The sequence below is a fragment of the Pseudorasbora parva genome, chromosome 17, assembly GCF_024679245.1.
Source record: "Pseudorasbora parva isolate DD20220531a chromosome 17, ASM2467924v1, whole genome shotgun sequence".
Lineage (NCBI taxonomy): Eukaryota > Metazoa > Chordata > Actinopteri > Cypriniformes > Gobionidae > Pseudorasbora > Pseudorasbora parva.
In genome coordinates, this window is record NC_090188.1 from 35997127 (window position 1) to 36021763 (window position 24637).

The window sequence follows — 24637 nt, forward strand, 5'->3', positions numbered from 1 at the left end:
GCGCTCCGAGCGCATGAAGTTGAAAAAAAGTCAACTCTGAGCAGAAAAGCGTGCAACATCATTGAGCTTATTTTCTGTTGTCCAAACGAATGAATGAAGAAGCGGGTCTTCCGTTGTGTTTACCGTTAACGTTACATTGATTTGACTGACAGGTGATTCGGGGGTTGCCTAGAAACATTAAAGCGCACAGTGCGCCTCGCGTTTTCTAACCTGAAAAAAAACGTGTTCTGTGTGATCGGGGCCTAAAGCTGTTTTCTATAAAGCAGTCTATTGTATAAAGTGCTATTTCAAGTACTGAACTGCAGAGCTGGTGCATCCATATCCACATCGCTATTATGTTTCGTTCTCCTGCCACCGCTGTCAGTTTTAGCGTGTGTTTATTTTGTTACTGAGAGGAAAACGTGCAGTCTATTCTATCGAAATGCTTCTCAGCAGCGCGGGTGACGTCAGGATGTTAAGCGAGCTCACTGTTTCAATGTGTTTCCCGAGTATTAGATTATAACTTGGCCTATTTTGCAAACAAAATGATTCTTGTCGATTTCCTTAGTGGCTTCTTTTTAGCAGAGGCCAAAATGAGTCCACACTTCAGCTCTGTATACTGCAGGAGCGGAATAATGCTAGCGTCTTTCTTGAGAGCTGGGTCTGCTAATGTAAACACTAGTGATGCCAGTCATAGATATCCATAATAAAGGCTAGATGTCTTATGGCGCAATCACCATCGTCATCACCGGCGGCCATCTTGTCACAGGCAAGCTTTCTGTCAGGCTCTGTGGAACCTGATGTAAGCTGAGTGATCTGTCCGAACATAAACACTCTTATCTCGCTGAAATCTTGACGGATTTACAAATGGTTTGGTTTCTTACAAACGTTATTAACATGGCTACAAATCTGGCTGCTTTAACACATTGAAATTGCAGCTTTTCGTTTAGATAAACCACTTAATCGTGCAGCTTGTGTATCACGGCTATAACTTACGTGCACTTTATTAAGGCTGAGACCACAATCGAGCTGTTCAATTATATAGGTTTTATTGAAACCAATAACGATTTTATGACAACCAATCTTTTGTCAAGTTAAAATAAACTTAGTTTGCATGTTTTAAAAAAAAAAATTAAATACAAATTTTATTATAATAATGATATTCTTATTATAAAAGTGTATATATATATATATATATATATATATATATATATATATATATATATATATATATATATATATATATATATATATTAGCAATAGCTAGCCGTGAAAAAACATTCAGAGCTGTGTGTGTGTGTGTGTGTGTGTGTGTGTATATATATATATATATAATTTCTCATGTTGCCATTCGGTACACAGTTTTAGTAGCCTATATATTGATTTAACATAAATACCTTTTTTATTGCACCTGTCTGTTCTGTTCAATGTTACTTTCATATTAAAGTCCATGGTTATAATTATTCATAAATATTTTGTGTCATAACTACATCTCTGACGTTTATAACAAACGAAACAGTTTGGAAATCGGTTGAAAATTGAGCAAGTTATGGCTATTTAAAAGTACATGCACCATTAAAACACACTGTTACGAGTGAGCGAGCTGCCTGTGACAAGATGGCCGCAAGTTGCGGACGGCGACCTCCATTGGCCAATAGCGCGCACGAGACATCTATGCTGCGTCCCAATTCGCCTACTTATACTACGTCCTAAAAGTATGTACTCTTTTTGTGAAGAAAAAGTATATACTTTTGAGTGTGTAGCAGAAAAGTATGCAAGTTTCGGGACATACTACTTCGCCATCTTTAACGGACTCTGTCGCTTAGTTACATGCATTCCGTCACCGTTTATCTGCCCTGTCAATCATTGTCAGATTCGTCACAGTTCAAATCCTTCACATTCAGTTTAATCTCTTACCGTATCGGAGAGAAATGTAGCCGCTCGTTGATCTGCCATTTGTGGATCTTTAATGCAGAGACTCTCCTCATGTGTTTGCAGTTTAAATATAATGATGCATTTAAAAGTTAATGGCCAAACATGTCATTACAAAAGTTCACAATGCTGCTCCAGGTGAAATATAATGTGGACAACACTGAATAAATATATTTTTGTCAGGTTAAATATTGATAGTTGGTCACTCAAACCCCTTTATCTAAACTTCTCTACTTAACCGTCGAACTTGCACATCCTTCATGTTTGTAGTTTATTAACGCTTTTTATCCGCGTTTGTAGTTCTAACCGAATCCTCGTCCAACTCACAGTGGGTTGTGGGCAATATCAGCCGTTAGAGTGCCCATCGATCCATACGGTGAATTCGGACCGGAAATAGTAAACCGTCCGGGAATCTTTGGAATACTCTTTTCAACATACTACGATTTGGGACATACTAATTCTATTTTCGAATACTATTTAGGATGGGTAGTATGCGAATTGGGACGCAGGGCTAGCCTTTATTATGTGCTGCGTTCCACTCCACTTTAAGACACGCACTTGCAAACTTCCCTAAGCACTTCCCCTTGGGGGAATCCCTGCCGCCATTTTGAAGTGCGTTCCACTTCGTGAAGTGGACAAGGGAAGTTTGTATGGACAGACCCTTGCTCCCTCGATTTTGACCGAGTGAGCGAGTCTACTTCATATGTACACTTCAGGCAGCTTCATATACCACAATGCAACGCGATTGTGACGTCACCACATATCACGTTTAATTTACCCCACCACAAACAACTATAACTATTTTTAAAAACATTTAAAACAACCCAAACACATTCATATACATATAGAATGCTGCATTAAACAATTTCGTAAAGGTAAAAAATAAATAATATATCAACTCCAAAGTGGATTCCAAGTGATCAAGGGCTTAGGGCGTTCCAGTTCAGTCCATTTGCAAAGTTTCCGCCAGTAGTGGGCACTCATGCAACGTAGGCATGACGCACATCCGAGTGAACGAGACGGAGGGAAGTTTGCGAGTGAAGGGCATGATAAAAACGAACTGGAACGCAGCACTGGATATCTATGATGCCAGTGATGCACGCACTTTTACCTTGCGCTTCTCCGGCTCCGCGTCCGTTATACGTTCTGAGATAACACTGCCATCTAGCGGTTGGGTGTTATACAGTCTGAAGCTTTCGCGCCTCGATCGCCCCCCGGTGACCGGTCCCAGTATAGCCGCCCCTCTGTGATTTCTAATGGGCGCGAGGCAAACTAAATAATAAAATTACACTTCAAAAATTTTCCCCCAAAGTTAGTTTATGTCACTGAAGGCAGTTATCATCACGATGATTTCATTTCAGGTGTTCGTTTTAAAATAAGTTTACTTTGAGTTAGTTATTTGATGCTATAAAAACGGGGTGTGTGACGTCATGATTGACAGCTGAGACTGACGGCTTCTCTGAGTGAAGTTGTCACTGAGGCACTAACGGACTTTTTTCGAAATTTTTGGGAGCAGATTAGAGCTTTAGCTTTAATTTCTACATTTCCATAACTGTTTATTTCACACCAACATAATTAATTGTTCTGCATCTGCGAGAGTGTGGGCGGGCTTTTGAAATCGCGGCTGTACTTCCTGCTCTACTTCCTGCACTCTACTGCGCAACTCCGGTCCCGAAATCGCTACTGCGCAGACTCGGTCCCAAGATGTCCGCGCCGTGCAAGGCTGCCTGAAAGCTTCAAATATGGCAAGCGGAAACGGATGATGTCGAGTCGTCCATATTTTTTTACGGTCTATGGTTTAAACCAAACACAAAGCCACGAATCTTGGATGTAAATAAATAAATAAATATATATATATAAATATCGATACAGCGTTTTTGAGTATCGATACAGTATCGGCAAACATAATATCGCGATATTCACATGTATCGATATTTTCTTACACCCCTAGGACTGAAGTCATCAAGTCATCACAGCCACTTTTGCTTTGATTTAAAAGTCTTTTCTGCTCAGTCAAACCGACGAATCAAACACTGAAGAGATGGTGGAGGTTTTTACTAAATCCTGCTCCATTTCTTTAGACTCTGTTGCTCCCGTTAAGCCCGGGAAAGCTAAGGGAAAGGGCCCCGCTCAGCCTTGGTTAAATTATTTTAAATGAACGCTCTCTTTGACAAGATTATTATAAGGCAGAGGGGAAGTGGAAAAGAGATAAACTCCAAGTATCTTAATGTTTAAGTGCATGCTTAACCAGTTACCAAAAATCAGTGAAAGAGGCAAAATCTGAATTCCTATCAAAACTCATCACTGAAAATGCAAATCGGCCACGAATGCTGTTTAAGACAATTGATTCAGTGCTTAAACCCTTACCAGCTCCCTGTCTTGTTCCACAAAGTTTTGCGAATCAAGGCTTCCATTAAGTCAGCAATATATAATCCCCCCTCGATCTGTTCGCCAACCGATTCACTAACTTGTTTTCATCCCGTTATTTGATGTCATCCCAACTGGTTTTTTTAAGGAAGTGTTTGAAACTTTGAGCCCAGCTGTAACAGCTTTTATTATCAGTTCTCTAGCGAATGGAATTGTTGCTGCTAGTTGTAAATATGCTGTAGTTCACCCTCGGCTTAAGAAACCCCATCTTGACCCATCTACCCTGGACAATTTTAGACCTATATCCAAATAGCCTCTTATTTCTAAGCTCTTAGAGAAAGTCATGCGTTGTCAGTTGAATACCTACATCAGTATATCCAATATTTCTGATACTTTTCAGTCTGATTTTAGATCAATGCACAGTACGGAAAATGCTTTGTTGAAGGTCAGCAATGACCTTTTGCAAATCCTCAATACCGGGTCGCACGCGCTGCTTTTGACACAATCGTTTATAGTATCTTGTTTCATCGATTGGAAAAGGTGGAGGGTATTTAGGGTGTCGCCTTGCAGTGGTTGGCCTCTTATCTCAAAGACAGAACCTTCTCAGGGAGCATGGGGAAGTCTTCTTCTTCATTAGTTCCCCTATTATGTGGTGTGCCCCAAGGGTCCGTTTTAGGGCCGCTTCTCTTTTCAATTTATATGCTGCCATTGGGTGCCGTTTTTATGTCTTTTATATCTTATACCTTGGACTTACTGTGTTACTGTTTTGAGGAGATCATAATTTTTTGCAATTAAATGAAATGAAAGCAAAGTTTAGATTTCAGGCCCATCCAGGTCTTCATCTCCTTTTAATTTAGGTTCTATTTCTGCCAGTGTTAAACCTAATGTAAGCAATGTTAGAGTTAAATTTGATTCGTCGCTACATTTTGAGAAACAAATCAGTTCAGTGGTAAAGTGCAGTTTCTTTCATCTGAGATCGATTGGGAAATTACAATCCAAAATATTTAGAGACTGTAATCCATCAAACTACAATCTCTCGCCTAAAAATGATCCAAATGCTGCATCGAGACTTCTTATACCGGCACAAAAAAGAGAGATCACATTTCTCCCATTTTAGCGACTTTACATTGGCTTCCTGTTGAGTTCAGAATCAATTTTAAAGTTGTACTTTTATCTGGTGTTGCACCAAAATACATAAGTGACCTTCTGATTCCTAACACTCCCCAAAGAACTCTTAGGTCTTGTTATAAACTTCTTTTAACTATCCCACGTTTTCGCTGTAAATCTAAGGGTGGTCGGGCCTTCTCTGCTGCAGCACCTAAACTCTGGACTAGTCTGCCCTTCAATGTGAGCTCTACTCCTTCAGTAGCCAGCTTTAAAGGGTTACTTCAGCGATTAGCATATGACTATCTATCAGTAGAAACCCTGGAGTATATTCGAATGATCGTGCTCCCCCCATCTCATATCCCCTTGAGATGAGAGATTTATGGATGTTATTTCTGGAAAAATTACTCCGGGTGACGCAAATATCATCAATTTGCGTGATTGGTAAAATGCTTGGCCGGAGACTAAATACTACAGCCAGCAGAGGGCGCTATTTCCGCATGTTTTCAACTCGCACATGCTTTAAATTGTAGTGTCTGTTCTCTAACTGAACTGATTTTATGAAGATGAACGCTGTGGTGGGAAAGTAAAAGTGATTCAGTAGCGGTGGCTTTGGGAGTGGCCTCACAGGGCAGCGAAGCATTCTGGGAATTGTAGTCTTTCATCCCCATGAGACAAAAACACATTTTCTGTCTTTTCTCAGTCTAGAAAGCACCAAATTCAAAAATAATTTCACATTTCTACTACATTAATGACCCAGTTTAAATACAGATTCATCTTCCCAGCGCTGAAGTACCCCTTTAAATCGGCTCTTAAATCTCATCTGTTGTCTCTGGCTTTTGATTAGATCGATATTGATCGATAATTTTCAGGGACCTCAGAAGGGTCTCGTGCCTCACGTCCAAACATCATAAGAAATGGAGATAACTTTGTCGTCATCTGTTTTTTGGTCCTCAGTCCCAACATAATAGCTTCAAGGGGTTCGTCCAACTGCTTTGGTTTTTTTGGAGACCATAAACATTTGATTTCCATTACAATAGTTTTAGCTGAAGATAACATTCACATATGGACTGATGTAAAAAAATAAATAAGGATCTTTGTATAAAAATTGATGTATAAATTTAAGACCTCTGTATGGTCCCATGCACATGTCGACCCCTGACCCTCGTCATCGGTTTTCGGCCTCTGGAAGATCAGCTCGACTGCCTTTGAAAATATTATTCATCAATAATATCATAGGATATGTGCTCTAAAAGCCTGAAGTATGAAACTTAAAACACACATATAAACTTACAGTTTAATACCCTGAAAAAAAAGTTATAAAAAATTATACTTATAAAAAATTATAAGAACTAAAAAAATCACCATTAAACTAATACAAAGAAACATTATTTAATCATTTTTATTCACAAGTGATAATTCAGCAAAATATGGTAAAAATAAATAAATAAAATATTTACATTTTTTTGATGCCTGCAGTAATATATAAATCTAAAGGCTATATAAATATAAAGTAACTGAATAAAGGATAAATAATAAAACGTTTATACGGCTCAGCTGCCCCTGCCTTGAGAAACGGCTGCATTTCTGCTGTTCCATCAGCGCCCTCTGCTGTCAGAGAGTGGGAATATATATTTTCATTCAGCATCTCCTTCACTCAATCAATTTAGCAAATTTTCACAAGCAGGCACTGGATTCATGGAAATTGGCATTCAAGCATAATTTTTCACCGCATAAAAGTATTGTATGGAATAATCAATATGTTTTGTATAAAAATAGGACCATTTTTAACAAAGAATGTTTTGAAAAGAATATAATCTTTATTTCTAAATTCATAGAGACCTCCGGAAATATGATTAGTTATGAAAAATTCATTAAAGAAAACAATATTAATATAACTCGTATAGAGTTTTTGAGGATAATTAATGGTATATCACCTAAGCTTTTGCATCTTATTAAATCATCCTTACAATACACAACATTAAAGGAAAAACTGGATATTCAACCTGAATGTTCTTTTTGTGGATCTGAAAATGAATCTGTGGCTTTTTTAGATGTCCCATCACAATATCATTTTGGACAGAGATTTCAATTTCAATTTTTACATCCTTTGGTAGCCTTTTTGATATTACAGCAGAAATGGTCTTATTTCTGCTTTCTAACACTGGATCTGTTCCTGTAGATAATGCAGTCAAAACCCTGTGCATGCTTGGAAAAGGCCATATCCACAAGTCTAAATTTACAGCTTCAAAACCAAATTTAATTTAATTTAGCTCTGAATTAAAAAGTTTTGCAGATTCCCTATGTACATTTTAAAGAAACAAAAAAGCGATTAACACATTACAGATATTAAATCATAAACTCTCCTGTGTTTCTCTCTCTCTCTCTCTCTCTCTCTCTCTCTCTCTCTCTCTCTCTCTCTCTCTCTCTCTCTCTCTCTCTCTCTCTCTCTCTCTCTCTTACTATTATAATTTTATGTAGCCTATCATATGTTTACTGTGTCCCTCGTAAGAAATTAAGTGTTATTTTATTTGTTAAATTCATCTTTCAATGTATGTTGGTGGATTGTTATATGTTAATTTGTTATTTGCTGTTACTTTAAGGTTTAATACAAATAAAATAAAAAATCTCCTTCGCTCATGCTCTTTGGGTGTTTTTACATCAGTGTCTGTTGCTCGTTTAACCGGTTGATGGATAAAGTATTCTTAAAGTGCAATCTACAAATCTGAATAATTCTTAATAAATAATTATTCACGGTTCTTTGAAGTGTCACGATAGCAATTTTGTGCAGTTCATTATTGTGATCGCATATACCGTATACCGGAACAAGGAAACATTATTCATTTTTATTCATATGCAATAATATAGCAAAATATGGTATAAATAAATAAATAAAAGTATTTACATGTTGATGCAGAGAAATGTAGCATTTCTGAGTGATGATGCAGAGGAATCACTGAATTAAAGTTTTCAACTGAGTCAGTTAAACAGGTTCAAACTTTTTATTAAAGAAAGTGTCAAAATGAACTCTGTAACGATTCAATAAATGTGTTCAGATCGATGCGGGCTCACGCGCTCTGCTCATATGAATGATTTGAGTTTTAGTTGCTATGGCGACGCGTGTTATGAATTCTGACTCATATACACTCGCGCACCGATCGCGATCTGTTGTTGAGAGAGACGAGGCGAATTCACAAACTTTTGCTGAATATTTTCTGCGCTGACCTTGAGATTTTGAAGCTGAGATTCCTGAGACGAGACTTTTATTCTGGAAGAACATCGGAGGATATATCCTTTACACAGAGTTATAATTTTGAGTTTGAGTTCTTATTATTTTAGTAAAATTTTCTCTTATTGTTCTTTTCTTAATTTAGGAGCTTTGAGTTTTGTTTATTTTTTGTTTTTCTTTTCTTTTCTTTTCTGGTAGGAGTATTTTTGAGGAGAGTTTATTGTATTGTATTGTGTTGTGTTGTGTTTTGTGTTTTGTATTGATTTTATTGCAGATTGGAGGAGGTTGTCGATGGCTCATATGATGGATGAAAGAGGAGGTGAATGCTTTAGTTTTTCATTTGTTTATGTGATGTTATGGTATGATGTTGTACAATGATTGACTACATTAATGTGAAGAAAATTGTGTGAGGTACGCATTTGATCCCCCGATTTTGCTGGTAAAGTGATCACATGTATTTGATTCCTGAAATCAATATTTCAATTTGAGAAACTGAAGTAACAATTTGTAATTGAATACTTTTTGACCACACTGGTTATTGTAAAACATGAAGAACTTATGTGATGAAATATTCCCGCCTCAGGCCGCTCCATAACCAGGAGAGCCACCTTCTCTCAGACGGCTGGTCAGGAGATTTGGAGACCCGGTACTGATGACCGTGATCAGGATCCGCTGCCAGACCCGACCCAGACACGGATCCAGGACCAGCCTACACATTTAGCACCTCTGTCTTCTGAGTTTTCTGTGTCCGCAGGTCCGACTGACAGGGAGAGGGAGTGGCAGAGCGGCAGCCGGCAGAGCCAAGATGATGGACGCCCGTCCACTTCATCTAAACGCTTTCGCAGAGGTCAGAATAGGCTTTTACTAATGAAGTTATGGCTCAGTAAACAAATAATGAGTCATTGAAAATAGAAATTTGAAAAAAATATATAAATAAAGTAACAATTTGATGTGACCACTGACGTTGATTATTAATGTTATTGAAAATGTCTTCACCAGTCGTCATGTCCACATCATCTTTGTCCCTCTCTGAGGACAATATAGTGAGGCGGTTCTGTAGAGAGACGTTGAGCCTCAGCAGCAGAGGCACGTACATCGTCGACTGGAGGTGGAGTGGCGGTAGTTCGGAAAGCCGAAACGAACAGGGCAGTTGCAGCGACTGTTGTTTGTCCAGGTCCGACAGCCTCGAAGAGTGGACGTGCCCTCCGCTGCCAGGTCAAGTTCCCGTCGAGCCAGCGGAGACTTCACATGACCTTACGGAGGCTTCCCCAGTGAACAAGAGCTCAACAGGTGAGACTGAAATAAGGCTGTGCGGTGTAAAGTGTACAGTCACATTGAATTTAATTTTACTTGTGACAATTTTAACAGTAAAATGTAACTTACGTCATTTTATCATTGTCTAATTTGACGTCAGAGATGTTTCTAATAATTCAGTTTTGTTGTCTTACAGAAAAACCAACAGTATGTAAGAAGAGGAAAGGAATTGGTCGTTTCCTCAGGAACGCGTGGAAGGCTACGAAGCGTTCGCTCCTCTGCTGTTGCCTCAGTGCTGTGGATGTTGTGGAGCCTTTTGTTCCTCCAGCGGATCTGGAGCCAGAGCCCGATCCTGGTCCATCAGCACCTGATCCAGATCACTCTGGCGTCAAGCCAAATAATGGTCAATCTGCAGACATTATTTCTCCAACATTGTTTTAAACAGTATTATCGTCTTTGTTCGCACTGATATTTTTAATACAAAACAAAGGATCTAGCAAGCTCATATGTTTCTCATATTTTTCTGTTTGTTTTTCAGACTCCTTTGAGACTCTCTATAACGTGGGAGAGATGATTGGATCCGGAGGATTCGGAAGAGTGTTCAAGGGAACACGGAAATTTGATGGCAAAAAGGTAAAGCAATCTTGCTGAACTGTACAAACAATTTTGCTCTTGCATGCATCAAAACATATTTAATACAGATGGGTTAATACTTAGATGCTCAAATCGTAAATGTTATGTGCGAAGTCAGGCGCTTGAATACTGTCACTGCTATTGAACACAGTTTTTTTTTTTTTTTTGCAGGTTGCCATCAAGCAGATGAGCAAGATTGACAATAATCGTTATCTTGATATTGTAAGTTGGTCAAAACTTGAATGTGTATTTGTTGTTAAAGTGCTGATTACTGTAGTCAGTACAGCTGGAGGAAGCATTAGGTGTAAATGTAATAGATCAATAAACCAGGAAAGGCTCTGATGATCGTATCTATAAAGATCAAAGAAAAATACATTCAAAAATGATATGTTTTCTTCAGATTTTTACCCAGCTAACCTTCTGTCTACTGCTTTTCTCTAGCCTGGGCATCCCGAACCTCTCGTTACTGAAGTGGCGCTGCTGCTTATGATGAGGCAAGAACCCATGAGCCCCTACATCATACGCCTGTACGACTGGTTCGAACATCCTCGGACATTCAGTCTCATAATGGAGTTCCCTGAACCCTGCGAGAGCTTGCTGGACTTCATCATTCGCGATCCTCAAATGGATGAAACAACAGCACGGGTCATCATGCGACAGGCTGTGCTGGCAGTACAACACTGCATCGAGCATGGCGTCTTTCATAATGACGTTCATGTACAGAATTTCCTGGTGAAGACAAACACTTTAGAGCTCAAGCTGATAGACTTTGGCTCCGGTCAGCTACTTTGTGCTGATGGCTACGAGAGAAAACTATACCGTGGTGAGTATTTCTGGAGTGTGGAAACCTGGATGAAGTGACTTCTGATTATTTGATGCTTTGAAAAAAAAAAATGCTCAACGATGCGCAAATGTCTTGCTTACAGGAATCCTGGATTACTGCCCACCTGAAGTCTTCACAGAATCTCGATTCCACGCCGTCCCAACAAATGTCTGGTCTCTAGGAGTGTTGTTGTACGAGATGGTGAACGCATGTTCTCCCTTTGGCAATAAAATGGAAATCACACAAGCCAAAGTTAAATTTCAGAACTCCAATTTATCCAAAGGTGAGTGAAAATTATTGACTACATTGACAATGTTTAATTGTCAATGTTAATTTAAGTTTAAATACATTTTTCTTTTCTTTTTTAAAATTTAGATACATTCAGTTTATTGTTCATCAGATACTGTTTGCATGTAGATGCAAACATTCGTGTCACGTGGTCATGACTAACCAGCTCTCTCCTTAATAAATTTGCTCAGAATGCAGTGATCTGATTAGCCAGTGCCTAACCCGGGATCCAACTAAACGACCGACGTTAGAGCAGATGTTACAACATGAATGGATTAGAAATGATCTGGAGAAGTTCAGGAGAAAAGATTCACTCGATCAGTGATTTCAGGTGTGAGGAAGTGTAACAGACAGAGTAGGATTATTATCATTTTTCTTCAATTCTGGATGATTGGTAGTGAGGTTTTTAAATTTGTGTTCATTGTAATGTTCAGGTTGTAGTCAAGTCAGCTTTATTTATACAGCGCTTTATACAATAGATTGTTTCAGAGCGGCTCCACAGTAATAAACAGGAAAATAACAATCAGTGATGCAATTGCAAGAATTCGGTTCTGTTGTAAATCAGCTCTTAAAAAAACATTCATGAGTTCACATGTTCATATAATCTTTGTATTGGACAGGAAATAACACTTGCTGTCCTTGGTGGAGAGCTTGAGCTCAAGACTTGACCTGAAGCCCGAAGTCCGACCCCGACCTGACAGGAACTCAAGCCGCCACACCAGAGATCAGAGCCGGCTATAGTCTACTATAATGACGCTGGCTTGTAAACGTGAGCATCGTGATTATTTGGCGTTTGAAAAAAATAAAACCCATGAAATGATATTCATATGACATGCTGAAACATATGCCACTGACTGGGATGAAGACATTTCACACGCGACACCAGAAGAACACCTGCATATGAACTCCTCCTGCAGTGTTCAGGGGAACTGTTAGTGCTGCACCAACCCGCGGGGACGCTTTTATGAAGTTATTTGGCCCGCCCCGCACCACTGTATATATTTTTACAACCCGCCCCGCACCCGCGACCATTAAATAGACATACGGGTCCGCGGGTTATGAGACGACCCACGTATTACTAGTTCAGGGCTATCAGGGTTGTCATGTCAACAAATGCACGCGCGATGGCATCCCCTGTTGTAGGATAACAGAGCTTACGACAGTAGTTGAGGACATTATTTTTTCCCGACTGTAGGGGGACCCCGAGAGCAAAAGTTGCCAAGTGCTGCTTTAATGACCCAGTTTAAATACAGATTCATCTTCCCAGCGCTGAAGTACCCCTTTAAATCGGCTCTTAAATCTCATCTGTTCTCTCTGGCTTTTGATTAGATCGATATTGGATTTTTGTTTGCATTTATTGTTTGGATCGGATTGTATCAGGTCTAATGTATTTATATTTTGTAACTGCCTTGTTTCTTTTTATGCTTTCTTTTTATTTGCATATTGTCTTACTGTACAGCACTTTGGTGTAACTCGTGGACAGTGTGAAGAATACGGACTCGGGAGCGCGCTTGTTCAGGAAAGTAACCTGTGCATTCGTTTTAGCCGATTGTAATGTATTTAGTTCAATAAAACACGTAAGCGGTGATGGTGTTAATGATTTACCTCAGACATGAGCGAGAGTGAGCTGCAGAGAATGTGCTCAGTGATAAACGCACTTTTCTTTATGGAGTCTAATAAAAGTTAAACAGAAAATATGGCACTTTTGGTTTAGAATATTAATGTTAATGTCAACCCTTTTCTTTCCCTATTAATGTTTGCTGCTGCATCCTTTGCATCTGACTGCTCTCACTTTTTCCAACTATGGGCTATGCCACGGATCAAACAGAAAATGCGTGCTGCGGTAACGCGCGTTAATAACTTAATAAATAATTTTAACAATGTCTGGACACATATTTACTGCAAATTACATGTGAAAACATTACAAATATTAATGTCTCCAAACTTCTGACCAGTAGGCCTACTGCAGTCTCCCTCTCATTTACTGAAGCTTTCGCGCCTCGATCGCCCCCCGGTGACCGGTCCCAGTATAGCCGCCCCTCTGTGATTTCTAATGGACGTGAGGCAAACTAAATAATAAAATTACACTTCAAAAATTTTCCCCCAAAGTTAGTTTATGTCACTGAAGGCAGTTATCATCACGATGATTTCATTTCAGGTGTTCGTTTTAAAAATAAGTTTAGTTTGAGTTAGTTATTTGATGCTATAAAAACAGGGGGTGTGACGTCATGATTGACAGCTGAGACTGACGGCTTCTCTGAGTGAAGTTGTCACTGAGGCACTAACGGACTTTTTTCGAAATTTTTGGGAGCAGATTAGATCTTTAGCTTTAATTTCTACATTTCCATTCGGATCAAACAGAAAATGCGCGCTGCGTTAACGTGCGTTAATAACTTAATAAATCATTTTAACAATGTCTGGACACATATTTACTGCAAATTACATGTGAAAACATTACAAATATTAATGTCTCCAAACTTCTGACCAGTAGGCCTACTGTACATACACGCCTCTGTTTTTTGCACGAGTGAAGAGCTACACAGCCTTTTCAGAGCGCCCCCTGTAGGACGATGACCCCAGCGATGCATGCCGAAAGCCGACCCTCGAGCCCTCCAGCCGCTCTCCTTCTGCTTCCAGCACCGGCTCTTTCTTATGAATGTACAAGAATGGTGTGACACTTTTAGATCCCACAGTCTTCACTGCAGCACAAAGCATTACTTTCTGTTTCTTATAGTTTAAGAGATCCGTCACGCTCTTACGGTAAAGATAAAGATATATATAGAAGACTGTCTGTAATAAGTTTCAGTTCAACTGTGATGAATGTTCTCATTCAGTGAGGGAATAAATGAGCTATATTACGTTTTGTTTGTTTTTTACATTTCCATGTTTGAATTATGTTGCATAGTAAGTCACATTGAAATTAAAACCTTTTTCTTTTCTTATTACACATTCCCGGTCTTAATCTGATGAAAGAAGGTCTTGGTTTCCACTATAAAATCCTCTCCTCTAAACACTTCATTCTGTTCCTGCCAGATGAAATCTAGAGTTATCATATTTATGGAAGCTTGTGAATGAAAAATAAAAAAGGTAATTGCGACTTTTTGTCTTGCAATGCACTTTTTTTTCCTCATGATTGCATGATATAAAGTTATAAAGTCACAATAATCTTTTAAATAGTTTTATTCTGTGGCAGAAACAAGCTTCCATACCTTTATAAAGATGATCTCTTTTAAAATAATATAATGAACTTTAATTATGCATTTATCTGTCAAATAAATAAATTAAGCTTGATCGGTTTATATCTCTTTTTTTGCAAGATGAAGATAACAAAAAAAGGACATTGAGGGTTGCTTTATCTCAAAGATCAATATAGTTTATGCTGCTCCATAAAAGTCTTCCATGCAATATAATTTTCAGAATTCCTAAAAATAACTTATCTCGATATATTGCTTGAAAATAAAAGTTTTCTTTGGAGATTTACTCTGTATGTAAAATTTGGCAAGAGATAGTAATACACTGTACATTTAAAATGGGGTCTTAATGTGTCTTTAAGTGTCTACTTTCAGAGTCCCCAAAAACTTTAAAATATTTGCAACGTTTTACAATAAGGTTCCTTTCGTTAACATGAACAGAAATGTTAACATTCTGAAGCATTTATTAATATTAGTTCATGTAATATATATTATCAAATCAAATTTGTATCTGATATCATGTAATGCACCTCAGTATGTCAAGCCGTTTTGACTTTTACTCATTCACAGGATATTAATTCTTGATATCAGCAATTTAATTTTCTAGTTAAAACGCTTTCTTGATATCTGTAGTTGTATTTTCACTAGTGAAATCTCACCATAGGCTGCCGTTCAAATTCAGTTGTTGATATCAGGAATTGATTTCTTAATTATTCCAATTTCACATCAGGAATACAAATCTCAACCTCCGTGAAGTTGGCACCCCATAAAACGAAATAATCCCTGAAACTATGTCATTTGTTTGTGCTACGCTTGTGGTTTTGTGTTTGAGATATTAAACATAATTGTTTTGGTTGTGTGACGTCACTCTCCACCCCACGTCCAATCAGGTGCCAATCGTTTGTGCTCGATTTGTGCCGTTAAAACAAACACTATCTATTTTCCTTTGGCATATAGAACACATTTAATTCGGGGGCTGTGACGTCACTCTCCACCCCACTTGGTCTAAATCCCATGAAACTGGCGTTGTTGTTGGTTTGTGCTCGATTTGTGCCGTTACAACGAACACAAACCAGCACAAACGTTCGTTTTGCGGCACAAATCAACACAAATGTAGCACAAACGAATGACATCGTTTCGGGGATTATTTTGTTTTATGGGGTGCCAACTTCACGGAGGTCAAATACCTCTAGTAAAATCAACATTTTTTATATCAATAATTACTTTGTTACTATAAATATAGATTCCTGATGATAGCCAGAATTAAATTGTCACTAGTTAAAGGTGCACTGTGGAACTTTCCGTTCACTGGAGGACGCCTATTCAAAACAAATGCGTAGTTTAATGACGCAAAGTGTGAGCGCAGCATCTTGGGAAATGTGGTCTTCTCATCACAGCCGGTGGAAAATAGGACTCGGGCAGAAAATCACGTTCATGCATGCGGTTATTAACGTTACTGTAGTCTAAAGCAGAGCAGGACCGAGTGTTGTGGAGCTGAGCACGGCTGCTGGAGCGATTGTTAAACAAATACCCGCCTTGCGAATACCGGGACTTTTATTATGACGGGACGGGACACAGTCGCCGGGCGCCTGCACAGATCCGCTCTTCCGGTTATGATTTTGAGGTAATGCTGCTCTGTTTATCATATTAGATACATTTAAGTGTGTTTAAAACGATGTTATGACGTTACTCCGTGCGTTCACTTGTTCACACTGCTAAGAGTAAAGCGCTCCTGCCAAATAAAAGCCGAAACCCAGGGTATAGCGCAGATATGACGCAATTGACAGGCGACTCCCTCAGACGCTATGCTGAAACGTCCCGGTCCTTAGTTAAAATACCAATTTTCTCACAATTTACAAATAGTTGGAAACATTTGGGATATTGTAAGTACTCAACTGAACAAAATATATAACACTGGCCTAGTGGTTTTTGGATATTTTACTGCAAAAATACTACATAGTGCACCTTTAAAATGTTAAATATTGACATCTATACATGCATTTCAACATATTACATTTGTTATTTCTGAAATCTGTAAATTAATTTCTGTTATTAATAATTAGGAGAGTACTTTCAGATATCTAAAATGGCTTTTAATAACAAACCCATTCATGATATCAGAAATTAACATCTCTGCCAGTGTCAATTAAATTATTGATATAAAAAAATAATTATTTTTACTAGTAAGATTTGTATTCCTGATGTGAAATTGGAATTAGAAAGAAATCAATTATTGATATCAACAATTCAATTTGATTGGAAGCCTACACTCTAAAACATGCTGGGTTAAAAACATCAATTAAAAAAAAGGTGGGTTGAAAATGGACAAACCCAGCAGTTGGGCTAAAAGTTTGCCCCTTGTGCATCCTTATGGACATTTTGTGTTAATGTGTTAATACGTTAATGCTACCTGCATAAAATTTGCCACAGGTTTGTATTTTTATTGGTAAATGGTCAATTGACTGCATGTATATAGCGATTTTCAAGACTTATGGCCATCCAAAGCGATTTAAATCTTGCCTCACATTCACCCATTCACTCTCTCATTCACACACCGACGGCGGTGTCAGGCATGCAAGGCTTCATCCAGCCCGTCAGGAGCAGCATATATATATTCCACTAGGTACATACAAACTCGATTCTAAAAAAATGTCGGGACACTACAAATTGTATTTCAAATTTCAATATTTTATTCGGAATAAAAATAGGGAAAATAAGTTGATTTTAAATTTCAAGGCATCAACAAAAGTTGGGACATGGCCATGTTTCCCCCTGTGTGGCATCCCCTCTTCTTTTTATAACCGTCTGCAAACGTCTGGGGACTGAGGAGACGAGTTGCTCAAGTTTAGGAATAGGAATGTTGTCCCATTCTTCTCTAATACAGGCTTCTAGTTGCGCAACTGTCTTAGGTCTTCTTTGTCGCATCTTCCTCGTTATGATGAGCCAAATGTTTTCTATGGGTGAAAGATCTGGACTTTAGGCTGGCCATTTCAGTGCCGGATCCTTCTTCTACACAGCCGTGATGTTGTAATTGATGCAGTATGTGGTCTGGCGTTGTCATGTGGGAAAATGCAAGGTCTTCTGACCTGTAAGGTCAGACTGTAATGGACGGCGTCTGGATGGGAGCATATGTTAACTTGTTCTAGAACGTGGATAAACCTTTCAGCATTGATGATCTTTCCAGATGTGTAAGCTGCTCATGCCACACACACTCATGAACCCCATACCATCAGAGATGCAGCTTCTGAACTGAGCGCTGATAACTTGGCTTGTCCTTGTCCTCATTAGTCCGGATGACATGGTGTCCCAGTTTTCCAAAAAGAACTTCAAATGTTGATTCGTCTGACCACAGAACTTAGTCTCAGCCGATTAATAACCCATAACAGGATCTGAAATGGACCAAAAACCAGTTTTAATATTGGGACAGATTCACAGCTTTAAGTAAAGCACATCAACAGTCTTTGACCAGAAACACCAAAACTGAGCCACACCTGAGCCTTAAATAATCCAATAGGCTATTGCCAATACAGATTCTTAATATTCGCTCTTGTTATTGTATATTTCTCTTATTTGCCATTATTGGCAATACGGTATTTAAACATAGTCACGACAGTTAAGTACAAAATTGCAACTCAGCCATCATTTGCCTGTAGAATTAAAAAAATCTAAACAAAAGATATATATTTTTGTAAATTCAAACAAACTTTGAGATCTTTGATTGAAATGATTTTTAATGAAGTAAATCACTCGTGTGCCTTAAACTGCACTTCATTATTCTGTTATCAATCATCATTTAATGATCAATTCTTCTCAACTAGTCTCTTTCTAACAAGAAAGGCGTATAGCTGCTCTAAAACAATCTGAACTCAATCTGAATCTTTTAAAGCACGAAACAAATAAAGCAAATTGCTTTTAAAACAAAGCAAATGGGTGTGTGTGATGGCGTGACGACTTCCCAGGGTCTCTCCTGTTCTCACTCAGACTGATATCCATCCAATCCTGCGTTCAATCCAGTGTGTTTTCTTTAGACTGGATGGTGTGTGTCTAACCCTGAGGAAGAAAAGCAAAAGCATTCTTCACACTGACAGTCGATCACATCTCAGTCTTTAGGGCTGGACTTCTGTTCATTTCCTGATTATTCCCGTGAAGCTGATTTAAAACGATCTGGATAGTATAAAGCGCTGTATAAATGAAGATAACTTGACGATAACACATTTGAAAATCTCACTACAGAACTGCAGATCAGTGATAATAACCCTTCTCTGCCTGTCACACTTCCTCAAACCTGAAATCACTGATCGAGAGACTCTGCTGCTGAGCTCCTCCGATCTACAGTCCTTCATTTCTAATCCAGTCGTGTTGCTGCAGCTGCTCTAATGTTGGCCGTTTGGTGGGATCCCGGGTTAGGCACTGTCTAATCAGATCCCTGCATTCTGTACACATTTTATGAAGGAGAGGCTGGTTAGTCATGACCATCATGTGACACGAAAGTTGGCATCTATGAAAACTGCATCTGAAAGATGATTAATACAAGGTCAAGTGTTCTTTATCTTCCTTTAAAGGTGAAGTATGTCATTTTCACTCTTACTGGTTCTTGTTTCAGGTCCTTCATGTCAGGAACACATTTATCTGTTACATTTCTCTTCATTAACTTTTAGCGTGTGTAGCATCGCAGTGAAAGTCTGTTCGCTTTGACGTGTTTATGACCTGTTTGAACTTTGAAGGTATAAATGCAGCGAATTTTAGCTTTCACTTCTGTGACTCAGGACCCTATCCGTATCACACACCCGTCCCGACACAGTTCTCATTTTCACGTCCAGCTCCACGTTGTTTAAATATCAAGTGCACTGGTGTATCTGTTCCCTCATGGGCTTCTGGTCTAAGCCAGGTGTGTTCAGGAGCACTGTTGGCGTGTTGCTATTTTGAGGAACTGAAGACGACTGACCATTGAGCAACAAAAACCTGCTCTAAAGTCAAAAGTGCAATATTTTTTTGTGTTATTTAAAGGTGTGTTAGTAATGTGTGCATATAGGCGGTGCACAACTCAGCATAGATGTAGCAGCACACACACATTTAAATTAGGGGTTGAACGACTTCCAATTTTTTAAGTTGACATTTAACTAGTCGCTGATGACGTCATTAAAGAACAAATAAGCCTGATCCTCGAGCTGAGAGCATAGACTGTACAAAAATATGGACGTAGTGTCCGTGACGTCCCCCATAGGATTCCGATAAGCCGTTCTGATTCTGAAGCTTAAAGTAAGGGCGAGCTGGGCGTCGGGGGCAGGTGCCCCCCCATTCCAGAGCCTTGCCCCCCCAGCTGCCCCCCTAACTTTGATGTTCCAAAAACTGTAGTCCTACTTGTAAAAACAACCCGAACTGCCAGTATGTCCAATACATTTACCAAAAGTAAACCATTTAATTTTTAATTTTAAATGTATTAAAATTAAACGTGCAGTATGCAACTTTTGGCCACTAGGGGTCACTCATTCAAAATAATAACAACTGACGTATTTTGATGACGTCGGGAAAGTGCGTGGGCTCATGGGAGTTGTTGTCATTATTGCCACTGTCAACCAGCGAATCTGGCATCTCCAGCAGAAAACATGTTCACTGACAAGGTAATTGATTGTTATATTACATCTCTATTATTGTTAAGTTTAGTTACGGCTTTTCACTTTATGTAATGTCAATCTAATGAAATAGCAGCAAGCTACTGAAGGGGGGGATTCTGAAATCCACTGCCGCTTCAATATACCTGTATATATTCATATCCTAATTAACTTCATAATCAAAACTTTAATCAATATTTATCCTGTATTATTATAATGATTCTATCCAGTTATGATTTTGTTTTGTTTCTTGTTTTCTAAAGTGTGTATTTGGTCTCTGAGGAGTGACTGAGGGTCTGGCCTAGAGATGTGTGATGTGTCACTAAACACTGGCAACAAGGTCGTGTGTTTGGATTTGAGGTATCACACACCCCTAACATGTCAGGAGTGCAGCAACAGGGTTTGCTCACTTAGCCCGGCTTCCAGATATGAAATATGGATTTGTCTTTCATTTAATTTATTATGTTTTTTTCTTTTTCTTTTATATTTCCTTTTACTGAGACACTAAAGACTCAAGATGAATATTGCCTGTACTATTGTGTGTCCCTCACTAAAAGAAAGCACATGTTATCAGTATGTTTTGGTAAGAACTAGTTAGAACTGGAGCTTAATCAGCTCCAACCTTGGAGAGACTGTGTATCTGTGTATGTGCGCAATATTCTATGCTCCAGATCAGAATGGTGTTCAATGGGCACCCTAAGAGATGGGTGGACTTGTTGTTCTGGGCAAGCTGGCGCCTGCTCCAGAACTGGAAGGCCACCACGGGCCTAATTCTGGGTGAAAGCATCAACAAGTGACACGTCAGTGTAAACGTGCATCAGATTAACTGACTCGAGTGGAAATTTACCATGACTGTGCATTGTCTCTGAGCCAATCAGAACCATCCACATTGCAGTAATGACGTGGATAAGACCTTGAAAACGGTATAACTGTTGGGACAATTGTATGTACGATAGGGCGAGGCAACGAGACGGTGAGAGAGGGAGCGCGGCCTACGAACTCCTTGTGAGACTTGAAGCTGGCTTCTGCTTTTGAAACTGCAAACTATTCTTAAGTAAATTTTTCTTTTATTTAATTGGAATCCTGACTCTGTCTTCATTTCTTCACTACTGGTCCTGGGTCATAAGCTGTTTACCCCTAACAGTTTTGGTGGAGGATGCGCGGGCAATCATTCCTTGGTGACACCCCTGGCAAAACAACAAATAAGGTAGTAGAAAGCTTTAATTATTTGGTTAGGGCTGTCTGACTGGAAGAGATTGGGTACGGGGAGCGAGAGAGCTTCATTTCGATAGGAATGGGGATTAATTATACTAAGTGTTTGTTTTTTGGGAACAGCATAAGGGTATAAGAAGGTCGCTGAGAGCACGCCACGTTACTACGGGCAACGGCTAACGCGTAGCAGACAGCGCAAGACACGTGTCTAATACAGGGGAGAGCCCATTGGGGGCCACTGGTGTAGCACCACCTCTACAGGGGCACGTCTCTCTGGTCTGTGATCTGTTTGTCTGAGTTAGAGTCTTAAGAGACGGTCACATGGACCAGGGGGCATCGCAAACCTGCTCTCTCTCTTCCATCTCAGATAGGGGTACCCCGAACTTAGTGAATCAGGCAGTCAGGGAATAAAATATTAGTTATTAGTTAAACAAAATTAAAAATAGATTCAGGAGTTGTTTGCCAGGGATGCATCTGGAACGATCCCGAGTCAAATAAAAATTGTGACCCAAATTGGCACGGACCAGTATGTGTGACGTTTTCGTACAAGTGTCCTTTACAGTTTCATCACGCAGAAGCCACAGCTGTGTTGGGTAAAGATCGCCGCCTCCATCTCTTGCTGTCTCGGTGAGTATGAACTTTGACTAAAATATGGCTGATAATTGTGAGATGATCAGTAACTTGATCAGTCTTGATAATATGTTGAAATTAAAGAAAGCAAATGCTGTAACTAGATTTGCTCTGAAGCCCTCACTTAAAAGAAATTTGCAGAACATATTTATAAAAAAAATGAAAAAATGGCAGCAAGGTTTTAATTCAGACTGAAAAGTTAAACAGTAACTTGACTGGCTACAAACAAAGAGTATTAATGAATTTGTAGAATGGGTGGGGTTTAACCCCTGAACGAAAAATCCCAGAAGATTACTGAGGGATGGTATAGTCTAATTGCCAAACGTAATAAATTGTCTGAAATTACTGGAATTGAGTTGTAGTCTGAAAAAGGGCTTGAGATTGTTTTTGAAAAAGCGAAAACACCAAGATGTGTGAGCAGCCAGTCTTATCTGCCCCCTCCCCTCTCGCGCGCTCTTCTCTTCTCTGACTGTCCGAGCGAGTGCCGCTTTAGGCACCGCCTTACAGACTGGGAACTAGACTGAAACATGCCAGTTGCTAAATGACAGAGTTTTAATTGTGGTCAGCAGGGCCATTTTGAACGTAACCCACCCATAAGGTGTAGAAATGGTGGCAAATCAGCCCATCAGATTAAATTTTGTAGATGAAACAAAGTAAGAAAGTAACAAAGAAGTGGCTTACACTCTGTCTAACAGAATAATGAAATATGAATATAAGGTCTTAAGTAATTATTTTTGAAGGAAAGATCTATGATAATTAATTTAAATGAGGTAAAATCAAAGACATTAACTGAAAAACATGAGGCAAGAAAATGTATAAATAGTAATGTAGAGGTTTACATGACAAATGTATGAAAAAGGTGGTTCCTGTTACTCTAACTCTTGAAAAATTCTAATAATGTTAATTTGCCTCAATGTTGGTAAAAACAGTTTTTATAAGATAAATTGGTGTTAATATGTTAAAAACCCTAGATGCTGGTGTTTTGGTTTCAAAAAGATAAGCTGGTGCAGAGCTGTAATAAAACAATTCGCTTATCTGAATCTACCCCCACCGTTTCTGGTGCTATGGCCAAACTTGCTACAGTAACAGAGACTTAATCTGAGAAATGTATAGTTTCTAAATTAATTGTATGGGCAAAAGACAAATTAAATTATGATTAATGGAAAATGTGATCTTTGTCTAGGGATAGAGTTTAAAGGAAATGTTTGATGTCTTATTTGAAAACAATTTTAATTTCTAGCCAGATCTTATGCTGAGCTAGTGTGAGTAGTATAAAGTTTATGAAAACACAGTGAACCATCCTGAATAACTCAGAGTCTCTCTCTCATTCAAAACCAGCTCAAAGCTGTTATCTGAGCCTGTGTCAGAGGGGATAAGAGATTTATAGTAAAAGCACAGTGCATCAGTTGAAAATCATAGAGACAGTGATTTGTTAAAAAGAGTGAAAGTGCCATTAGGAGGGCAATAATAAAGGTATCAAATGTTTTTAAATACAGAAGTTTAATGAACTGAAATTTTTTAAATAAATTATGCCATGACCAGTGACATCTTTGTCTAATCTTAGCCACCACCATGCACAGGACCAATGGATCAGGTCAAAGTCAACATGCAGGACATAAAATTGAATGGACAGTTGTTATGGCTAGATGCACTGAGTATAATCTACACTGTAAGCAATTGCTGTAAATTTACAGCCAATTTTCAACACTAAAATGCCGTTTTCTTGTTAAACAGTTTAATACTGTAGTTAGCAATGCATTGTGGGCTGCTTAATTTGGAGGAACAGGAAGGAGGCCCTAAACAGTATGCTAATCTTTTAAATTACAGTACACAACAGTATTTTTTGGAAACTGAGTGTTGACTGTGGAGTTTGGAGTATGTTCAGAAGTTTGATACAACAAATCGAGGCCACTGCTTTTGGACAATTTTCTTTAATAAAACCTAGAAATAATTTGCCATTAACTCCTGGGAGACTTCAGAAAACATTATTTGGATAGGAGATTTTCCAGAAGAGGACACACAGTTTAGATGACGTGCTGCATATCACCGAGTGTTCTTCATCCACCTCTATCGGGTCTTGCATCTACAAAATAAACGGTAATTGAAATCTTTTTCATTTCGCAAATAATGTTTGATATCAAACTGATTTTTTTGTTTAATCTGACTGTTTTTTTGTTTAATTTTGGTAACATTTGCAGTAGAACTCCCCCAATACCTGTAAAAAATAAAATTGCTACCCATAAGTTTTTGATTGCCAAATCTATTTAGCAGTTTGACTGTAGGTACTTAGCCTACCTCATTTGCCTGTAGGTTGCTCTCACCTAGTGTTTACTAATTATTGACCTTTTATCATTTTTCTTCTTAAAAATCTTATCATGGTAAG

The 24637-nt window shown here is 38.7% G+C and overlaps 2 protein-coding genes across 4 annotated transcripts in view; one reads left to right on the top strand and one right to left on the bottom strand.

Moving 5' to 3' along the window:
* The first annotated feature begins 8394 nt into the window (after nucleotides 1–8394).
* On the top strand, nucleotides 8395–13089 carry LOC137044958 (serine/threonine-protein kinase pim-2-like). 3 transcript variants are annotated; one of them, XM_067421362.1, is made up of 10 exons: nucleotides 8395–8930; nucleotides 9195–9458; nucleotides 9611–9901; nucleotides 10062–10268; nucleotides 10404–10498; nucleotides 10670–10720; nucleotides 10940–11321; nucleotides 11425–11604; nucleotides 11801–11940; nucleotides 12230–13089. In XM_067421362.1, exons 1-9 carry the CDS (start codon nucleotides 8903–8905, stop codon nucleotides 11932–11934), a joined length of 1632 nt encoding a protein of 543 aa, XP_067277463.1. In that variant the 5' UTR covers nucleotides 8395–8902; the 3' UTR covers nucleotides 11935–11940; nucleotides 12230–13089. The 3 variants fall into 3 exon arrangements, with proteins under 3 accessions (XP_067277463.1, XP_067277464.1, XP_067277465.1); XM_067421363.1 differs by having other exon boundaries at nucleotides 9656–9901; XM_067421364.1 differs by lacking the exon at nucleotides 11801–11940 and having other exon boundaries at nucleotides 8398–8930; nucleotides 12230–13087.
* Nucleotides 13090–17513: 4424 nt separating this feature from the next.
* The window catches only part of LOC137045204 (serine/threonine-protein kinase pim-2-like), a 35686-nt gene continuing 28562 nt past the window's right edge, over nucleotides 17514–24637 (bottom strand). Inside the window, exons 7-8 of the mRNA XM_067421753.1 lie at nucleotides 19086–19233; nucleotides 17514–18850 (exon numbers count right to left, since the gene is read on the bottom strand). Of these exons, the coding sequence (XP_067277854.1) occupies nucleotides 19130–19233 (104 nt within the window). The 3' untranslated portion in view covers nucleotides 17514–18850; nucleotides 19086–19129. The remainder of the gene's footprint in view (nucleotides 18851–19085; nucleotides 19234–24637) is intronic.